Genomic DNA, 21,956 nt, shown 5'->3' on the forward strand with positions numbered 1-21,956 from the left:
CACTTATGAGTAAGGCCAACACAGAAGGGCAAACTGTCCTGAGAAGCATGAGAAACCCCTCTTGGATGGACCTCAGAGACTGTCACTGTCCACGTGCCTTTCACAGTCTCCTTGGAGTCTAGCTGAAGCACTTAGTGGGAGTCCCTCTAAGTCTCCTCTGACTTTGGTTTTATGATACTACAAAGCCCAGGTAAGCCATGTCATGGGTACACAGTGCTGCCAGCTGTCCATGTCTTAGCAGTGGGATCTGGAATCAGTGGGCCCACCTCTGGAGAGAGAATTGCTACTCTTCATATCCATCGTGAAGACACAGCTGGGCCACCTCTGCAGAGCCTGCGCTGATGCTGGGCCACAAAGGACGGAGACCCTTCTCTGCTTTGGTTTCCTTCAGAAACGGACCTGGCTCTGTCGCCCACATCCTCCAAACTCCCACCACTCCAACTAGGTTGGGCCTTGCATCTACCTGTGGAACTAAAGCAGGGTTGTTGTGCTTCCTGTGTTCATTTCCTCATTTGTAATCATTTCCTGTGTTCATTTCCTCATTGGTAATCTTGCTGCTGCCGCTCTCTGCCACACCATCTCCTTATATCCCAAGGCTGGGCAGTACTGGTGGAAGCCATTCTCCCTTCGTAGACATAAGCAGACACGACCACTCAAGATCAAACCTTTGTGTAGGGCAAACAGGAGCACAGCAACTGGACAATCACCCCAGGTTTTCAAATAAACGCTCACAGAGGTGCTCAAGGATGCTCACTGAAGTCTCACCTGAGGCAGCAAGTCACAAACAGGCAGAGAACAATCACTGGTACATTGAACATAAGGACCCCTGCGGAGACAATAAGAGCAAAGACGCCATTGTCTCCCTCTCCTTGAAATAGCTGCAAATGTTGCACAGAGAAGACAGCAAGCATGGATGTCTGAACATTAAACATGGTAACACAGTAACTGAGTATCAACAGTCAACAACTTTTTTTTTTTTTGGTTTTTTTACAAGACAGGGTTTCTCTGTATTGTTTTGGAGGCTGTCGGTCCAGCCTGGCCTCGAACTCACAGAGATCCGCCTGCCTCTGCCTCCAGAGTGCTGGGATTAAAGGCATTCGCTACCACCGCCCGGCAACAGTCAACAACTTAGAAGTTGTCAGCAATGGTGCCAACTGAAGAGGCCAGGCAGTGTCAAAAGACAGGGTTGAATGCCGGGCATTGGTGGTGCACACCTTTAATCCCAGCACTCGGGAGGCAGAGGCAGGCGGATCTCTGTGAGTTCGAGGCCAGCCTGGTCTACCGAGCGAGTTCCAGGACAGCCTCCAAAACAATACAGAGAAACCCTGTCTTGAAAAAAAAAAAAAGACAGGGTTGATCTCTGAGGACCAAACTAAATGTGTACAAGTTTGATTTTGTCAATTATACTTCACCACAACTGTAAAAACTGTATGCTGTACCATATTAAACGTTAGCCAGAAGCAACAAAGCTGTATCTAATAAATTATCTCTAATTTGGTTGAATCATATACATGTGCTTAACCATATGTAAATGAATGAATTTACAATAACGGTTAGATGAATGGAGGAGTGGCTAGATGAATGCACAGATAAATAGAAAATTAGATGTGAAAAGGGAAGACGTTATCACAAGAACTAGAGTAGAGACTGGAAGTTAAAACTGGAGTTAATGGTTTGCCCTGTGCTAAGGTTGAAACCTCCCATGAAGTTTGGCTTCTAGCAAGCGTGATTCTGTCTCCCTTTGGTTTTTCTCTACGTTTTGTAGTTAGAGGATAGCTGCAATACATCTTTTTTCATTTTGGAACCACAGCTGTGGGAAAAGTCCTTTGTAGTTGTGATATCTCTGTGGACAAAGAATAAGGACAATGGCCCCATGCCATGACAATTAGAAGAAGCTTTCTGGTTTTTTCCTAAATTCCTTCAACAATGCCACAGGTCAGTATTGCAGGGTAAGACTGACTTCTCACTCTAATGTCAGTTTAGACAGAAGCGTTTTTTACCCAACCCTGGAGTCTGAGGTCTCCTCATTCAGACCTGGGTTTTCCTCACAGGAGGAGATTAAGCCAGCACATTCCCACTTTCTGGAAGCTTCATGAAGCTCTTTTCTGGTCTTGGGTATTGTAATGACTCTACATTTTTCTCAGGGCTCAGTATTACTCTGGGTCTCCTAACATTTCTTAAACAAATGAGTGTGTTTCTTAAATAATGTTTCTTAGATAGGCTGTGTTCAAGGCCCAAATCTTCTACCTTCAAGGCTAGGGAGGCTCCCCAGCCCTCACATGAAACTCCGTGGTGGACAGGCAGCCTTCACTATAGAGACAGATGTACCAGGCACCCTGACTACACCCCTCACATAACAACCTGGCCCAGAGCAATGTTTCCTACCAACATACAGATGCCAGATTCATGCTCATCCTGAAAGGATACAAGCTGATAGCTGTGGAGTCATCTTGGGGTGGATGATGAATGACCCCAGATGGCTCAGAGCATCAAAAACAGCAGCTTCCCTGTACTGACCAGTGGTGGCAGCAGGACTACAAAAATCCATATTTCCAACATCTGCAGTCCACGTGACAGCCATCCAGTGGTTCATCTTGTGGGGTTAGAGACCACTCAGGGATACAAGCCCGGAAGAAATGGCTACTTCTAAACAAAGGAAGGTATCCTAACCCACCTGGCCATAATGTGAGGAGGTGAGTATGTAGACTTACACAGACATAATCTAGACTCACCTGAGAAGGGATTTGCAACTGAGGGATTGTCTAGATTGGCCTGAGAGCATGTCTGTGGAAGATTGTCTTGATTGTTGACTAACTGATACATAAGACTCAGCCCACTGTGGGCAGCACCATCCTCTAGGCTGAACTCTGTAAGAGTTAAGAAAATTAGGCTGGGCGTTGGTTACACACACCTTTAATCCCAGCGCTTGGGAGGCAGAGGCAGGCGAATCTCTGTGAGTTTGAGGCCAGCCTGGTCTACAGAGCAAGTGCCGGGCTCAAAACTACACAGAGAAACCCTGTCTCAAAAAAAAAAACAACAAAAACAAACAAAAAAGAGTTAATAAAACTGTATATGTGTTTGTTCTCTCTCTACTCTTAACTGTGGATGGAGTGTGATTAGCTTCTTCAGTTTCTGTCTTGATTTCCCACAAATGATGACAGACTGTAACTTGGAACTGTAGGTGAAAATAACAACCCATTTCCCTCCTAAGTTGCTTTTTGTCAATAAGCAAAAGGTAGCTAGAGACAAGCCTAAGCTGAGACTGAGAATTCATAATTAATAATAAGTCTCTGAGCTGTGATTTGTGTTACAGTCATTGCTGTCTGAGAAAATAAAGCAAGCAGCCTAGATTAAGCTGGACATGCTGGCTCATGCCTGTAATCCTAGAACTCATGGACAGACACAGAGGTGACTTGAGTTGGAGGCCACCCTGATCTACACAGCAAGACGGCTGTCTCAAAAAGAACCCTAGCTGAGGGTCTGCCCATCTTGTCCCCACAGAAGGCCTAGGTCTGTCCCCTGTCTTCCTGCCATGGTTTTTCTCACCCTGCTCTCAGGATGTCACTCGGAGACTCATGTATCTGTTCCTCTGCTCACAGACAGGGTGGGACTCTGGTAGTGAGCTCTGATTTCTCCCCACTTCTATCTCTTGCCGTCCCCCTCCACTGGGTTAATTTTAATTCCAGAACATACTGCTCCTTGTCTAATTGTATCCTTTCCACAATTTGGTACAAGGAGCCAGATTCTCTTCCCGTAACAGCTGGTGGTGACACATTCCTGTTCTAAATGACTCCCAGGATGTGTGACTCATTTTTAAAATTCTGCATTTATGATGAGGCAGAAATTAATAGGAGACTGGTAAACGGAACAGTCCCACTCTCCTTAAGCATACCCCCCGGTTGCATCTGGGGAGAAGTCACCCGGTGAGTCCAGCGACGCCTTGAGCACGCCTGTGTCTTACAGGTGCAGCTCCCAGGTGTACCTCATGGGGTGCTTCTCACAGGTACCTCTCATAAGGGTACCTCGCAGGGGTTTCCCATGGGCTGCCTCACAGGCATGCGCCACAGAGGTGTGTTACAGAAGTCTCACATGTGTGCACCCACTGGTCTGTGCTTTGTGAATTTTTTTTTAGTCCACCCCAATCAGAAGCCCCAAGACGTCACTAAGCAGACGTTTAAGAATGTGAGACAGGGATGGGGCAGTCGGTGAGGTGCCATTGCCTTGAGACATTTATGCAGAACTCCCACCAACGTGAGCTTAAGGCTCCTCTGGCGATTAACGAGTTCTCGACACCCCTAAACCGGCAGACCTACAGACTACACCGTAGCACCACAGTGGATGTTGGATGAGTTCGGGTTAGAGTGTGTGAACTCCAGGCTAAATTTGTCCCGTGACCACTGCTCCTGCCTGTGGTTTCCTCTGTGGTTCCCACACCAGGACGGCTTTTCCTGTGGTAGTGAAACAGGATGGTAGGTCTTGGAACAAGGTGGCCTGGTAGACATTCCCTCTCACCCAGCAGAGATAGCACGCCATGCCTGTTCCAAGCCATTCCAGGATAATGCCAAGCAGGTGTCTGCTGCCCTGAGCCTAGAATTCAACCCTGCAGTGTTTGCCCACACACCTGCTCCTGTCCCGAAGTCCTCCCCTGAGTCCCCAGTCAGAACTCACTATTTTTAGGGGGAGAGAGAGAGAGAGAGAGAGAGAGAGAGAGATACCTCCAAGCAGATCCCTGAAAGGAAGATGTACGTGACTCAGCAGAGGCAAGAATTTGTGGCTACAGGACCCTGCTACACGCAGCTGTATACACACAGCTGTGCGGTTGGACAACCTCCCCTGCCTGGGAGACTGCAGGTGCGAGCACAAAGTCAGAGTTTCATGCTGAGGAACCATTAGACATGTGTACACCAAACGTGTACCTTGTCAGCTGGTGCAGAAAGTCAAAGTTACACGCAAACTCTATACCCTTGTGGAAAGTATAGTGATAAACGGAAGAGGCAAAAATGGGGAAACTCCTAGGTAGTCCCCAGAGGTCCACGGTTTGATGTATGGGCTCACCTGGAATAAGGCCCAGAAACCCTCACAATTAATGCATCCCCCTTCTCATCTTTGAGGTCAGGTTTGGTGCTGTGGTGATATCTTGTTTGCACTCTAACAAATAAAGCTTGCATGAAAATCTGAGGGTGGAGCTAGCCACTAGTTAACCGTAGAGGTCTAGAGAGACAGGAAGGGATATGTCTGGGCAGAGAGAGGAATATAAAGGTGGGAGGAGAGAGTACACTCTCTTTTTGGCTGAGAAGTTGGCAAGGTGGAGTGTGGTGGCTGTGGCTTACTCCTTTGTCTCTCTGATCTTTCAGCATTCACCCCTATATATGACCCTATATCTGGGGTTTTTTTTATTTTTATTAAGAACAATTAGAACCTGTGCTACAGGGTGCTGTGTGTCAACTCACACGGCGGACAGAGTTCCATGTCCTTAGGCTTTCCCTCTGTTCATGAGCACTCACGTGTTCTCATATGAGGCACGCAGACCTGTGTAAGGCACCCACGGCCTCTGCAATGTCCTTAGTGCTTGGCTCACGGGGCTGGCCGACAGCAGAGCATCTGGACACCAGAACAGAGTTTCCGAGATATGCTTCCTTTCATCGCATCGTGACTACCACAGAAGCCAACGCCAGGGCACATATGGACATCCAGAAGCACTTACCCTTTCCTGACTCACAGGTTCGCAGCTGTGGATGAACACGGGTCAAGAATCTAGCAACACCAATAAGTACGCCTGAAAAGTAAGTGTCTATGTTCAAGGGAAGTAGAAAACACTTCCACCCATCTGGCTCACACAACACTCTGTGTAATTCCACTCTATCATATAAACTTTGTGAACCCCAAGGCCAGGAAGGAGCTAGTCCCAAATCAAGACAGAGTTCACAGAGAGGACATGCGGGCCCTGGGGCCTGTTGACGGGTGACATCAAAAAGGAAAGCCCTGGGTTTATGGTAGGCAGTGTTCGGCTTGAACCCTCCTGCCATTGATAACCACCGGGCTGCAGTGTGATGCTACTCCAAACCCGCGTCATCCAAGGAAAGAAGCGAGGAGCAACTTCTCACAAGGATTCTGGGGGACAACCTGCCTAAAATCCCTTTATCTCTTTCTTCCAGGCATGGACCCCCCCTCTTTACACTCTCAGTCTCAGAAGTCAGCTACGTGCTGAAAGGTCAATACTCACCACCCTCCCAGGGTACCTGAGCTCAGGAGGACCACGGACTTCCTGCTGGGCCAACCCAAACCCTTCGGCAGCTCCCCAAGCAAAGAGGGTCATAGTCTGTGTTTGCGGAATTACCTCGTTTGGGATTCAATCTCAGGGCCTGTTTCCCCAGAAGTGACTTGCCTTTCCTTAACTACCCGTAATTCTTGCAACAAGGAAGGAAGCCTCCCCTGGCTTTACTCCAAACCCCATTCCAAATATCCAGTTTTTTTTTTTTTTTTTTTTTTTTGCGGGGAACTGGGACTGCCGAACCTCTGAGAAGAGAGAGGACAGGCCTCTTCTGTGGTATGAGTCAGCGGCCTCCCCCGGGCTCCCTAATCATCCCTAAGAAAGTCTTTGCTGACTACAGTGTTTGCAAGTCCATGTGTACCTGGGAGTGGTGAAAGCCCCCGGGGCACAGCAGCAGGGGCACCATGAGCCTCAGTGAGGAACAGGTACGCAGCTTCCTAGATGGGAACCCCACTTTTGCCCACCAATATTTTGGGAAGAAGCTGAGCCCTGAAAGTGTGGCAGGAGCCTGCGAAGATGGCTTGCTGGTGGACTGTGGCAGCCTGCGGGAGCTGTGCCAGGTGGAAGAGAGCGCCGCACTGTTTGAGCTGGTACAGGACATGCAAGAGAGCGTCAATATGGAACGTGTGGTCTTCAAGGTCCTGCGGCGCCTCTGCACCATCCTGCATGCTGACCGCTGCAGCCTCTTCATGTACCGCCAGCGCAACGGCATAGCCGAACTTGCCACGCGGCTCTTCAGCGTGCAGCCCGACAGCCTCCTGGAGGACTGCTTGGTGCCCCCTGACTCTGAGATCGTATTCCCACTGGACATCGGGATCGTGGGCCATGTGGCTCAGACCAAGAAGATGGTGAACGTGCAGGATGTGGCAGAGGTGGGTGTCTCCCAGACAGGGTGCAGAGGTGTGCTGTGCCTCAGCATTGCGAGATTTCACGGGGACCTCAGGTCCAGGGCCAAGGGTCTTTTTTCTTGCAGCTCACCCTTCCCTGTCCCATCCTTGTCACAGTGCCTAGCCTACCGTCGTTCCCTTCCAGGATCCGGTCTTTCACATTTACAGGGGGAAAAAAAGGGGAGCTCAAAGGGGGCTTTAAAGGGTCCTTAGGTGGGACATTTCGCGCAACTACCTAATGTCGCAGAAACACTATTTAAGAGATGCTCTCGTGGAGGCTTTTCAGACTCAGCCCCTGGGGTTCCAAGGTCAGCCCCCGCTCCTTTATGCGTGGTAAGCACAGTGATGGCCTAGGGTAGCTTCAGCGATCATCAGGTGTGAAGAGTCTCTCCCCTGGGTGACCATAGTTGTCTGCATAGGGCTCTGAAGGGGCCAGGCTAGGCTAGGATGGAAGCCAGCAACCCCAAACACTCAATCGTGGCAGCTCTACTCACAAAGGGAGGGACCACACTGGTCCCGGAGTCAGAGAACCTGGGGTCCAGTGAGAGGCTGGGAATGTGGTGACAAGAGGTTCAGGGGACCGAATAGAAATGTACTTATTGAGAGAGCCCTCATGGAAGCTGCGGGTCTGTGGGAGGTGTAACCAGGACAGAGCTCCTGTGGGTGGGAAGCACTGTGGGTCTGGACGTGCTTGGTGAGATACCCACTAGATATTGGCACGGCGACAGCTGGGGAGGGCTCAGAGAAGAGTAAAAAAAAAAAGTGAATTCCGGGGATTAGGGAGCTTCACAGAAGAGCTGGGGGACAGTTTCCCACTTCCTGACTACTCCCCTCCTGTTTTTGTCCCTCTTTCTTCCTCAAGGGACCCAGGAGACCTCAGCACTTGCTGCATGGGTCAACCGTATCTAGTTTGCAATCCCAGGGAGGGGGAAGGTCCCTCCTAGACAGATCCCCCCAGGGGCAGTCACCACCCTCACTCCTGGCCAAGTCAGAGCGCTGGGCAGGAGGGTGTTGCAATCCTCTTAAACTTATCTGTTATAAACAGGCAGCCACCCAGCGACCTGAATCTGCAGGATTATCTTGGTCTTCCCTTTGCTTCCTTTTTAAGAAATGGGTCATCCATGAGCCAAATGGAGCACAAGTTACCAACAAAGCAAGGAATTTGGTATAGAGGGGAGGACGGGATAGGACATTAATATTCCAGTGCTCATGACCTACCCATCCTTCCTCATTCTCTCTCCTTTCCCCCTTCCTCCTTCCCTTCATTCCCATGCTTCCCTCTCCTCCCTCCGTCCCATCCACCTTCAGACAGTCCTGAGACTGGGACAGGGTCTTTCCTTCCTATTCCCCCATCCACAGCAGAGTAATGATACTGCTCTGAGGATCGGTTCAAGTTGCAGAGCTGTCCTAAATCCTACACCCATGCCTACCCATGTGCTACAGCCTCCCTCCAGTGTTTCTAGTAGCTTCTTCGGCCTCAACACACACCGTTAGTGGTAGGGACACCATGGCTTCTAGTGTGACGGTTCTGTAAACTGCAGGTCGTTCTGGTTTTTATTGATCCCAGATTGTAGGAAAGGGAATAATAGTCAAAGTCAGCAAAATCCAGGTTTCTGTTAGCTGCATCAGGACACTCTTCATTGCTAAGGATGGGATTCTGGGTTTGTACTGGTTTTCAGCAAAAAAACACTGAGACAGCACACAATCTCCCTGACACATTTGGAAACCTCCTTGCAAACAGTGAACCTTTGTAGGTCGTAGTGTTGTTCTATAGTGTGGAACACAGAACAACACGGGACTGATACAATATTTTAGTTGCACATAGGTGCTCACCACACCTGGACACACTTGTCTCCAATTTATGCTGGTGAAATGATGTCTACTTCACCACATAGCTGATATGGTTAAACCAGACTTCTACTAAGCATAAATAGACCCTGAGCCTAGGTAGATACTGAACACATTTAAATGTGAGTACAGCTAGAACTTGAGCACAGGTATACCATGAGTACAGGAATATTTCGAGCACCCAAGGATCATAAGCAAAGGCATGTCGCCATAACAAGGAGGCCATGAGCACAGGTGTACTATAAATATAAATACTTCATCGATAAAGCCATGCATGAGCACAGACAGAATGTGATCATGAAACGGAACACAGATAAACTCTGCCTAGAGCAAGGGTTAGCAAGTGTGGGAAACTGACTCCCTGAGCCACGAGTGTCCATGTTCTTGGCATTGAGGGTATCGGACTGATAATGGTTCTGATGTGATGACTATCTCTGAAGCCTTAGCTTTTAAATAGAAGCACATCGTAGGATGTGGCTCTGTGGAGGAAAAGGTCTGCTTGAGGCTCTGCTTACCTACCTAGCCTGTGGAGAACCTACCTCTGAGTGGAGAACTTGAATCCTTGGCCTGGGACTATCTGCCCCAGGACCCTATAACTGCATATGCGTGTCATGGCTTCCTCCAAGGGAAGAGTCTAAAACCCAAATGATGGATATTCCATTAGGTCTCAGGGTCATCACAATCTTTATAGTAACCAGTTTAGAACTGAATAAGATCTCATACGCCAAAACCATATATCCAAAAGCCCAAAAAGTCCAGAAGGGAAATGCTGGGTTCTCTGTCTTCCCCTCAACATGCAGAATCCAACAAAACAGCATGATCAACTGCCATGCCTAACTGTGTTCTGGAGAAATCTGTTAGCAGGAAGGAGGCCAGGACTGCACACGTGATGTCAATCCAAAATACAAGTAGAGAGAGATTCACCAAAGAATAATGTTTATTATTTGACAATAGCAAACCATTGTAATGGGAACCCACATGCCCTGGCAAACTATTAATGCATTCAAGAAAGTTAAGGCAAGGGGTAGATTTCAAAGACAAAAGAGAAAAAATTATAAGCTGCTCCACACAAAGTTCATTGGTCTTAGGAATCAGAGGCAAGACTTGGCAGCAGTTCACTGGTAGAGGTACCCATGCTGGATAGGTACTCTGTTCAGAGTGTCTTGAATGAGTTGTTTTGATCTTGGGGACTATTGGAAACAAACACTGGGCAGGTGTGGTGGCACACATCTTTAATCCCAGAACTATGGAGGTAAAGGCAGACAGATCTCTGTGAATTAAAAGCCAGTCTGGTTCCAGACTAGCCGGGGTTGTATAGTAATACCCTGTCTTAAAAAAAGATAAACGTTGCTATAGAAATCCGTGCATACATTGGGACTGGAAAGTGTGGCAGAAGAAATATCTCTGGGGTCTTTAGAAAGTCATTAAGGAAGTGCTTGTCTCGGAGAAGCAAGCATTGAGTACCTCCCCCATGTCCTTTCACTTCCTCCTGAATCCAATTATTTCTTGGATCTTACAAGAATTATTTAATCCTTTGATCATTAATTTATATATTTCTCCCTTTGATCAAGAACACTCTTCATAATCATTGCTGATCACCTACCATGCCACTAGCATTATAACCGTGTTGCTGGGAGGGGCCGGTACCGATTGTCTGCACTTGTGGGTGTGTGTTGCTCGGCTGCTGAGGAAGAGATGAACAGCCAGAAATTAAGTGTCAAGACCCTTTCAGTCATATTTAGCTAACAGGGAGCCAGAAGGTAAAGCCCTCAGGACGGGTCCCTTGCATTTTGTCACTAAACTCCACCTCGTCAGGTGCTGGCTATCATCTCAAGGCCCTGGGACAACTGTCATTTTGTTAGGAGTTGGACTTTCAGCCACAACTGACAAACAGCAGGTACGATTGTAAAAGAAGCAATACAAAGTATTGTTAACAATAATGCAGACAATCTCGGTTTTCATATTGTTTTATGAAGAAAGGCTTATCTGTTTAATTAATTAACTAGTTAATTAATTAATTTAGGTTTTTCAAGGCATGGTTTCTCTGTGTAGCCTTGGCTGTCCTAGAACTTGCTCTGTAGATCATGCTGGCCTCAAACTGTCTCTGCCTCCTGAGTGCTGGGATTAAAGGCATGCACCACCACTGCCTGGCACTTTTTAAAAATAAGATAAACGATATAATAAGACAAAACAAACAGGAGTAGGAAGAAACAGTCAAACAAGACAAAGAGTCATAGGGAAAAAACACAAGAATACATATAGATGCAGAGGCACACATTTGCACACACAGGAATCCCATAAAAACCCAAAACTGGATGCCATAATATATATATGCAAAGGACCTGCAAGATTAAAAAAAAAAGTCCTGACGACATTATGAAACAAAGAACCTCCAAAGACGCTGTTTAGTTTATTTTCTGTTGGCCATCTACTGCAGGCTGCAGGGCATGGGGCCTACCCTTAAGAGTGGTTTGTTCCCCCCAGTGAGACTCTCTTGGAGAAAACTGAAACCAATTATTCATTTGCAAGTGGCTGTCAGTTGGAGGTAGCTTCTGGGTTGGGATGGGGACATGTGTCCACTTGTTCTTTAGCTCTAAGACTACGTCTATTTGGAGGGACCCATACAGGCCCTGTGCACGCTGACACGGAGTCTGTGAGTTCACCCGTGTGCCAGCCCTACTATGTCTAGATGATCTCTTGGTGTCCTCCATCCCCTCTGGGTCTCATACGTTTTCCACCTCCTCTTCCACAGAGTTTCCTGAGCCCTGAGGGGAGGGATTTGCTGGAGACATCCCTTCTGTAGCTGAGTGTTCCAAGGTCTCTCCCTCTCTTCATACTGTCTGTCTCTGGGTCTCTGTGTTTGCTCCCATCTGCTGCAGGAGGAGGCTTCCCGTATAATATGAGCAAAATCACAGACCTATGGGTATAGAAGGATGCTGTTAAGGGTCCTATTATGGTAATCACCCCTCGATTACAAGTAGTTGGCCAGTCCAGGAACCCTCTCTGCTATTGCCAGGAGTCTTTGCTGGCGTCATCCGTGCGGATTTCTGGGAGTTTCCCTGGCACCAGGTTTCTCCCTAACCCTCCTCCTCAGTCCTGCCTCCAGTCTGCCTCCCCCCGTCAGACCCTCCCATCCTGCTCTTTCAAGTTCCCATCCTCCCCACCCACCCCCAGACATGCACGCCTGCCCACAGTTTGCCCAGGAGATCTCTTCTGTTTCCCCTTCCCAGAGAAACCCATGCCTCCCTCTTTGGACTTTGTTATCTAGTTCTCTCTGGTGCTGTGGATTGTAGGTTGTACTTTACTCCTAATATCCACTTATGAGTGAGTACAGACTATGTTTGTCTTTCTGGGTCTGGGTTACCTCGCTCAGGATGATTCTCCGTGTGGCTTACAAAGAAAAGGAAAGAGTCATATTATGCAAATCTAAGTTTAGATAACCAACTAAATCAGTCAGATGACCACAGAGGAGTCGGCGGGACCTGCTGTGGTGAGGCAGCCTCTCCCTTGTTTTGTGTAGCTGGGTGTTAAATTCTCCAGAGGAGAAACCCAGAAACAGCACACAGTCTTGGCAATAACAGACTTTTTTTTTTCTCATTCAACCAATGGCTGGTCTAGAGCAATTTACCACTTAACATCCCACAATTAAAAGAGGTATCATTTAGGCCAGGCGGTGGTGGCGCACGCCTTTAATCCCAGCACTCGGGAGGCAGAGGCAGGCGGATCTCAGTGAGTTCGAGACCAGGCTGGACCGACAGCCTCCAAAACAATACAGAGAAACCCTGTCTCGTAAAAACCAAAAAAATAAAAAAGTAAAATAAAATAAAATAAAAAAGAGGTATCATTTAAAACTTCCATTTGTGTAACTTTGAGTAAAAACTTGTCTTGGTGATGCTGCCAAAGTTGACCACTGGATGGTTGGCCCAGGCTCTGTCAAATTAGCCAAACTGGCTATTGGATGTATAATTCTATTAATACCACCATCATTCTCACGAGTAAGGGAAAATTAAAGGGCCAAAGTCTTACGATACATTCTTATTCTGATTGTAGTTTTTCATCCTCTTTGCCATCTCTGCATTTGTCTGTGCCATGAGACCATTTTAAAGACTTTCTGTATTTGAAATTTGCATCAAGTTGTCCGGTTCTAGCTCATAGAGCTTTAGAAAAGAGTAATTATTGGCCTTAATAACGGCAAGCTGTATGGAGACATTAGAGAAAACAAAAAGAATTTAGAATCTAGTCCAGCCAGGCAGTGGTGGTGCACGCCTTTAACCCCAGCGCTTGGGAGGCAAAGACATGAGAATCTCTGCGAGTTCTAGGCCAGCCTGGTTTACTGAGTGAGTTCCAGGACAGCCTCTAAAATTACAGAGAAATCTTGTCTCAAAAAAAAAAATCCAGTCCAGATTGACAAATTAATTAGAGGGCAGTAAACAGTTATAGTGTGTGTGGTAACAGACATTTCATTTTTCTGTAGTTGTAATTCTTTTAGGTACACTCAAAATTTTTCAAAAAGACTTGTCATGTGAGTTTTGTCATACTCACCTCATCAAACCTTAATATGAGGGGATGTTCCTGGTCTTACTACAACTGGATATGCCGTGTTTGGTTGGTATCCCTGGGAGGCCTGCCCTTTTCTGGAGGGAAAGGAGGAGGAATAGATCTGCTGGAGAGGGGGGGTGTCAGGGGAGAGACTGGGAGGAGAGGAGGGAGGAGGAAACTGCATTAAGAAGATAATCTATTAACCACTTAAAAAAAAGAAGATAATCTATTAGAGAAGAATATTTTTTTAAAAAAGACTTACACAAATACAGTTAGAAGAGTTATTTCTCATATAATAATCTCAGACCTAGGGAGCTTGAGGAAAGAAAGCCAAACAGAGGCAGAAACTAGATATAACTGTATTCCCTAACCCCCTGGTTCCTAGGCCTTCTTCTTTAACTTGTTAATTGTAAAGGTAGGGTCCTCAAAGCTGGAATCCTGTGCACAATTTAAAATATGTCATTCAATTTGAATGCCACTTCTATGAGAACACATTTTACTGATCCTCTGAAAAAGTATCCATGGTACCAGAAGAAATAGAAGTAACTACAGATCCTTCTTAAATTTTAGAGAACTGGGGTAAGGAAAAAAGGAAATTCTTCCACTATTGCTTACAAAATTGTTTTTTGTCAAATTGCTATCAGCTATAGAATGCTTAAGCAAATTTTCTTAAATCTGGAAAAATATCTAAGAGAGGAACTATGTTTCAAATAAAACATAAAATCTGCTGGGCAGTGGTGGCGCACACCTTTAATCCCAGCACTGGAGACTTAGGAGCAGGTGGGTCTCTGAGTTTGAGGCCAGCCTGGTCTACAGAGCTATTTCCAGGACAACTAAGGGTCACACAGAGAAACCCTTTCTCAAAACAACAACAGCAAACCTTGCTAAAAGCCATTTTCCTGTATAATAGAAAACTCAATAAGGATACAATACATAAAAAAAATGCCTTCACAAAATATAGGGCTTCTATTTCCTAGAGAAGTCATGAAATGAGCAGGGCATTGGTGGCGCACGCCTTTAAGCCCAGCACTCGGGAAGCAGAGGCAGGCAGATCTCTGTGAGTTCCAGGCCAGCCTGGTCTACAGAGTGAGTTCCAGGACAGCCTCCAAAGCCACAGAGAAACCCTGTCTCAAAAAAAAAAAAAAAGAAGTCATGAAAAGAGAGAAAGAGCCTATGATGTGGTTACCTCTTGAAGGGATGCTGTTAAAAGCCACCTGGAAGACATGTGATGGAAAGGTTTGGGAACCACGAGATACTGGAGGAGTAGATACAAACTGTATTTGTGCAGCACCTGTACATCATGGTGCAGAGCATGCAAGGTCAGTGCCTTCAACAGGGACGTGGTGGAATTATCTGGTTATTCCCCGGTTCAAACATGCTAGGGAAAACCTGTGGTTCTGAACCTTTAAAACAAGCAATTTTAGCATCCAGCAACAATAGCAGAGTCAGAATTGGCCTGGGGAGGGGGGAATCACCAGAGCTGACTAGAAAAAATTGAGAGTCAGTCTCCATGTTAGCTAAGAACTTAAGCCGGGCATTGGTGGCGCACGCCTTTAATCCCAGCACTCAGGCAGCAGAGGCAGGAGGATCTCTGTGAATTCGAGGCCAGCCTGGTCTACTGAGTGAGTTCCAGGACATGCTCCAAAACAATACAAAGAAACCCTATCTCAAAAAACAAACAAACAAACAAACAAAAAACTTAATCAGAAACGTCAGGGCAGAGAAAGCTGCAGGCAGAAAATGGTCGAAATTCTGTTTTGCTTTAGTTAAATCTATTAACATTTTATTTGTTAGGAATTTACTCTTTATTTGTTTTAATTTATTTAACATCCCATTTGAAGTTTCCCCTCACCCTCTCCTCCCAGTCTCTCCCCTACCCCCTTCTGTTCCCACCCCCCCAATACACTCCTAAACAGAATGAGATTTTACAGAAGTTTTTGTTTTGTTTTGGTTTTTGGTTTTTCGAGACAGGGTTTCTCTGTGGCTTTGGAGGCTGTCCTGGAACTTGCTCTTGTAGACCAGGCTGGCCTCGAACTCACAGAGATCCGCCTGCCTCTGCCTCCCGAGTGCTGGGATTAAAGGCGTGCGCCACCAACGCCCGGCCCAGAATGAGATTTTAAAGAAACAATTCAGAACTAAAAGTGAAAACTTCTTGAAAATTTGTACCAATTTGATCAATACTTCCAGAAATGTTGTTGTTTGTTTGTTTTAACATTGTAATGTTGACTCTGGTTTTATGTTTGCTTATCAAAGCTGAGCTTTAGAGAAACTTACCAGTGTTTTAGTGACAACTCATCTGGTGACACTTGAAGTTCATTTGTAAGATGTATCCTTCAGAAACTTGTGGACTACTTTAGACTTTACTCTGCTACAGAGTTCTTTCGCATACAAAAAAAAAAAAGCTCATTTCCTCTGGTCTCCTTTGCATATAGAACCAAGATTTTTCTTTTTACTTGTATTCACTTTAATTTCTACTGAACTAACGAGATAACCCATGAAATAAACTATTTTAACTGTCTACCATGTACTCATTCTTCATGAGACTTTTGAAAACACTATTGTATGTGTGTGTGTGTCTGCATACACACACGAGTACATGTTCACACATGAAAATGGTGAAGATCAGAGGACAACTTGTAGGAATCAGTCTCACCATGTGGGTGTCCAGGCTTGTCATCAAACACCTTCATGCACCAAGCTGTCCAACCAGCCGAGGAAATATTTTTAGAATGACCAGAATCTTGTTTCCTTATACAGCAGTTAATGTATCAGTATTTTTATGACTCGGACGAGTCATTGCATGAGTGTTAATTAATTCCATACACCATAATGTAATTTTGGAACTATTTATTTTTTTACTATTAAGTCTAAATTGCTTATGACAACTGAGATATGGGTCTAGTGTAAAGGTTATATTTTTTTGTCGTTTTTTTTTTTTTGTTTTTGTTTTTGTTTTTCGAGACAGGGTTTCTCTGTGGCTTTGGAGGCTGTCCTGGAACTAGCTCTTGTAGACCAGGCTGGCCTCGAACTCACAGAGATCCGCCTGCCTCTGCCTCCCAAGTGCTGGGATTAAAGGCGTGCGCCACCAATGCCCGGCTTTGTTTTGTTTTAATTACATCCCAACTACAGTTTCCCTCCTTTCACTTCTCCCAGTCGGCCCCTCCCACCTTTCCTCTCCCCCATCCCCACTCCTCCTCTGGGTCTGAGAGCCATCTTATCTCTCCGTCAAAGAATTGCCATAAGCATTTACTATGTGTTACTACTCATAGAGCAATGGACATACTTGCATACTGTGTGTACATAGTCTTGAGTCACAATTCCACACCTGTGTGATCTTAAACTCTAACAGAGAAAAAGTCAGGACACAATGTTGACAACAGAAGATATGTTAGCTTTGACTAAGCCCGTGATACTATATTAGTCTTGTTTATCAAAGGACTATACAGACAGGCACCTTCATAGGTTGAGGCTTTTTTTTTTCTGTGTCAAACTTACATAAAGTAGCAAACCCAGATGAAATCATATGCTGACCACTCTGAAGATTTAATTTTTGTTTTACTGACAAATTTAAGTCAACTTACATATCAAAGATTTATTTAAATCATGTGAATGAAAAACACTTTTGGATTAGCATATTTTTAGCAAGCTTAGATGTACTCAACTTAGGAGCATCCATTTATCTCTAAGCCAATTAAAAATTCCTCTCTTATAAATCTAAGGTAGAAAAATCTCAGGTTCACTACACACACACACACACACACACACACACACACACACACACACACACCACTCTACATAATCACACGCAGAAAGAAATAAAACCCAAAGTTTTCTTTAACTTTGGGAGCTGTGGTGGTTGTTGAATGAGATAACATTGTGCCCTTTGGTCACGTTTATCTGTAAATCTTAGTTCTACAGGTTATACACTTTCTTGGTCTTGATCGGGTGGCATTAAACTTAAGCTGCAGGTGATCAATATTGAAACACAGCACAAGTTCCATGAGGAGTCCTCACTCAGAAATGACAACTCCAAAAGAAGTGTCAGTGAGCTGCAGCTGGTAAATAATTGCTGGCTGATGTTGGGCGTGGCGGCACACATCTTCAATCCCAGCACATAGGAGGCAGAGGTGTGCAGGTTTCTTTGAGCTAAAGGCTAGTCTGTTCTACATAGTGAGTTTCGGGTCAGTTTGTTTTTTTTTTTTTTTTCCAACGCCAATGGCCTCCACGGCAAACAAATGGATGAGTATTTGGGAGGCTGGGTGAGAAAATGAATGCAGGTAAATGGGTGAGTGGTGGATGAAGTAAATGGGTAGATGGCTGGCTGGCTGGATGGGTGAGTGAGGGGGTGAATGTGTGAATGAGCGGGTGAGTGAGTGGGTGAGCCGGTGAGTTGGTGGGTGCCACAGAGAGAGCTTCATTGGTACCTGGCTGGCCAGGGAGAAACAACAACATACCGTTATAGCCAGAACAGCAGCTCTGAAACGCTCAAGGAAGGACAAGACTGAGCTTTGGCACAGCAAAAGCCCCAGGGCAGAAATCACACCGAGGCTTAGGGTCTCCAGAGACTTCTTCTCCATCCTTACCAAAGAGACGAGAGTCCCTGGCTCTGTGCACAGCCTCACCCCTTCTCCTTATTATCATCCCCTAAATGTCACAGAAAGTACTCTCAGGCTTGACCCAGGATGAATTATATACCCGTTAACCCCTTTCCTGTCTGTAGCAGCTTTTAACTAGGGGTTCCATGCAGCCTCGGATTCAGACCAGGACTCAGTTCTGAGTACTAAACGTGGTTACGCTGAAATGTATCTAGGCATGATGGAACCATGTCCAAAAGGAGGAAAGAGTGAGGGGGTGGCATTGTGACATCATTTTGCAGTGATGGAGCACTTGCAAAATGTTGTGGGCTCTGTCCCCAGCACTGCAAGAATGCAGAGAAGCTTAGCATTTATGGGGATCACTGCTAAAACAATGTCTCCGGAAGGGACTGCTCAGTAGCTGGCATTTTCTTTGGGCTGCCAACCAGCTCCCAAATAAAGACACCGAGACTTCTTATTCATGTTGAATACCCGGTCTTAGTTCAGGCTTGCCCCGCTAGCTCTTTTAACATAATCTAACCCTAACCCTAACCCTAACTTTGCTTTGGAGCTTTCCACCTTTCTTTTCATACTGTGTGTCCTGCTTTCCTGCTTCTTCTGTGTCTGACTGGCCAACCTCTGGCATCCCTTTTCCTTTCTTCCCTGAGCCTAAATTCCTCCCCCTGCCTACTCTCCTGGCCCAGAAGTTCCACCACTACCTCCTCCCTTGCTATTGGCCATTCAGCTTTTCATTGGGCCAATCAGGTGCCTTAGGCAGGCAAGGTAAAACAGCAACACTCCTCTACACAGTTAAATAGATACTCTGCAGCACAGCTCTGTGAGTGAGAGATGTTACATACGTTTAACTGGGAAGATTCCACTGCCTGAAGGCCCAGCCCACCCCTGGGCAGGTGTGGCTCAAGATCTTGCCTCCTCACACAGCAAATATCCAGGGTGGACGAGAATGGCTCTAGGGAGGAGAATATAGCGTTACAATGGAGTGATAATGGGCAAAGTGCACTTTAGGGGAAAAAAGGCTGGAAGGTTCGGCTGTTTTAACCTTTTTCCAGGCGTCTTCCTTTGGAGGAGAGTGCAGAGGTCATTTAAAGGGACAGCAGTTTCCCTTATATGCAAATCTGATTCACCCCATAAATTTCTTCCTGTTACCGAAAGAGGCTAGGCTGTGTGGGTCATGGCTTCAGGAGACCCAGAGATGTTTGAGGTAAATAAGGGCATGACAGGTTGGGGGGTCAGCAGAATAGATGGGATTCGGCCCAGACAATGAGCATGGAGAAGTGGATCCTGGAGAAGGCTTGCTGGGCAAGAAGTGTCCCAGAAGTCCACTCTGTCTGTGGTTGGTACGCATTTATCCTTTACAATTTGACAGCGAAGAGTTCATCCCAGAGTCTCCAGGAACCTGAGTGTCTGCCACCTTGACCTGCTTTCGAGGCTATAAGATATCATGAGCAGGAGAGATCACGGGGAGCAGAGAAGTCCTGGGTGGACAGTGGAATGGAAAGAAAGGCAGACAGAAGCCTCCAGAAGCTCCCGGAGTCTCTCTAGGAGGTCAAGGAGGGAGACTGGAGGCTTCGGGGCTACCTGTAATCTTCAGTGTGGAATACACATTTACGTCACATACATAGAAAAGATTAGCATCGTCGGTGAAGTCAAGAGGCTGAGGGGATACCATCTGCATGGGGGGACTTGGGGCCATCATTACAGGAGGTGTAGGGACAGACTGAGGCTGTAGGGCTACTGCAGGCATTTGGAGGCCCAACCAAAGCCTGGCATCCCTGAGTGACTGACACAGGCATGGTTGACAGAGCGATGGAAACCAAGGAAAGGTTAAAAAAAATGGCTCTGAGAGAAAAATAGGCTTAAGGCTATAAGGAGAGCTGTCCAAGGGAGTTCTATATTCTTTTTTTTTTTTTTTTTGATTTTTCGAGACAGGGTTTCTCTGTATTGTTTTGGAGGCTGTCCTGGCTCTCGCACTGTAGACCAGGCTGGCCTCGAACTCACAGAGGTCCGCCTGCCTCTGCCTCCCAGAGTGCTGGGATTAAAGGCGTGCACCACCATCGCCCGGCCACAATGGAATATTATTCAACTGCTAAAAACAAAGGCATCATGAAGTTTGTAGGCAAATAGATGGAACTAGAAAAAAAATCAACCTGAGTGAGGTAACTCAGATCCAGAAAAACAAACATGATGTATACTCACTTGTAAGTGGACATTAGCTGTAAGGTAAAGGATAATCATGCTATGGTCACAGACCCAGAGAGGCTAAGTAACAAGGAGGGCTCTTTAAAACCCTAGCCTTGATCATATTTAGTTCCCTGCAGGGGAAGAAAATGAAGAAAGAGAGCAATGAGTAGGGCAAGGTTCCTTGGTGGAGGCCAGGCCTAGAGAAAGAGACAGGGAAGCCCCAGGCTATTGTATGGTTTCGTATAGGTGTATAGATGAAATAGGTGTTGAAGGGAGGTCTCAGATGTGGGGAGAAATGTGGCAGAAGTAAAGCCAGTAAGAAAAACAAAGCTATGGGCTGGAGAGAGATGGCTCAGAGGTTAAAAGTATTGACCGCTCTTCCAGAAGTCCTGAGTTCAATTCCCAGCAGCCACATGTTGGCTCACAGACATCTGTAATGAGATCTGGTGCCCTCTTCTGGCGTGCATGCACATGCATAGACAGAACACTGTATATACAATAGATAAGTAAATAAATCTTAAAAAAAAAAAAAAGAAAAGCAATACTAGACAACCACTGTACTGCCTGGTTTTGAGTGTCAACTTGGCACAAGCTAGCTAGAGTCATCAGAGAGGAAGCAGCCTCAGTTGAGGAAATGCCTCCATGAGATCCAGCTGTAAGGTACTTTTCTCTATTAGTGATCAAAGGGGGAGGGCTCAGCCCATGGTTGGCAGTGCCATTTCGGGACTCGTGGTGCTGGATTCCATAAGAAAGCAGGCTGAGCTAGCCATTGGGGAGCAAGTCAGTAAGAGGCACCCCTCCATGGCCTCTGCATCAGCCCCTGCCTCTAAGGTCCTGCCTTGTTTGAGTTCCTGTCCTCAATGAACAGCAATATGAGAGTGTAAGCCAAATAAACCCTTTTCTCCCCAGCTTGCTTTTGGTCATGGCGTTTCATCAGAGCAACCTGGTGTGGCCTGTGTGCCCTGCACGTTCCCCGAGAGTCTCATCAACAGGCCCACTGTGCCACATATGTGCACCAAGCGTGCTTCATCTATGGCGGTGGTTCTCAACCTTCCTGATGCTGTGACCCTTTAATTCCTCATGCTGTGGCAACCCCAACCATAAACTGTTTTCTTTTTTTCTTTCTTTTCTTTTTTCTTTTTTTTTTGGTTTTTACGAGACAGGGTTTCTCTGTATTGTTTTGGAGGCTGTCGGTCCAGCCCAGCCTCGAACTCACAGAGATCCGCCTGCCTCTGCCTCCCGAGTGCTGGGATTAAAGGCGTGTGCCACCACTGCCTGGCCATAAACTGTTTTCATTGCTATTTCATAAGTAATTTTTGCCACTGTGAACATCTGAAATGCAACTCCTGTGAAAGGGTCGTTTGACCCTAAAGGGTTTGCAACCCACAGGCTGAGAACCACTGATATGAGAGTCTATGTGGGCCCGTGTGAACCATCTGAGGATCAAGTGTGTGTATCTGTGTGTATCATATAAAAGTCAAATGTGGATCTCTGTGCGTCATATGAGGGTCAAGTGTAAGCATCTGTATATATCATCTAAAGGTAATCTCTTGCTCTGTGCAGAAATGCTTCAGTATGTCTGGGTATAGTGCTTCAAGACTACTCCAGAAGCAACCAGCCCACCGATCAGGATTA

General features: G+C 46.2%; 1 protein-coding gene across 1 annotated transcript in view; it reads left to right on the forward strand.

Moving 5' to 3' along the window:
• The first annotated feature begins 6,557 nt into the window (after positions 1 to 6,557).
• Positions 6,558 to 21,956, forward strand: part of Pde6b (phosphodiesterase 6B) — a 42,154-nt gene continuing 26,755 nt past the window's right edge. The window contains exon 1 of the mRNA XM_005077404.4: positions 6,558 to 7,143. Within this exon, the coding sequence (XP_005077461.1) occupies positions 6,676 to 7,143 (468 nt within the window). The 5' untranslated portion in view covers positions 6,558 to 6,675. The remainder of the gene's footprint in view (positions 7,144 to 21,956) is intronic.

Source organism: Mesocricetus auratus, unplaced genomic scaffold (genome assembly GCF_017639785.1).
Source record: "Mesocricetus auratus isolate SY011 unplaced genomic scaffold, BCM_Maur_2.0 Super-Scaffold_100031, whole genome shotgun sequence".
Taxonomy (NCBI): domain Eukaryota; kingdom Metazoa; phylum Chordata; class Mammalia; order Rodentia; family Cricetidae; genus Mesocricetus; species Mesocricetus auratus.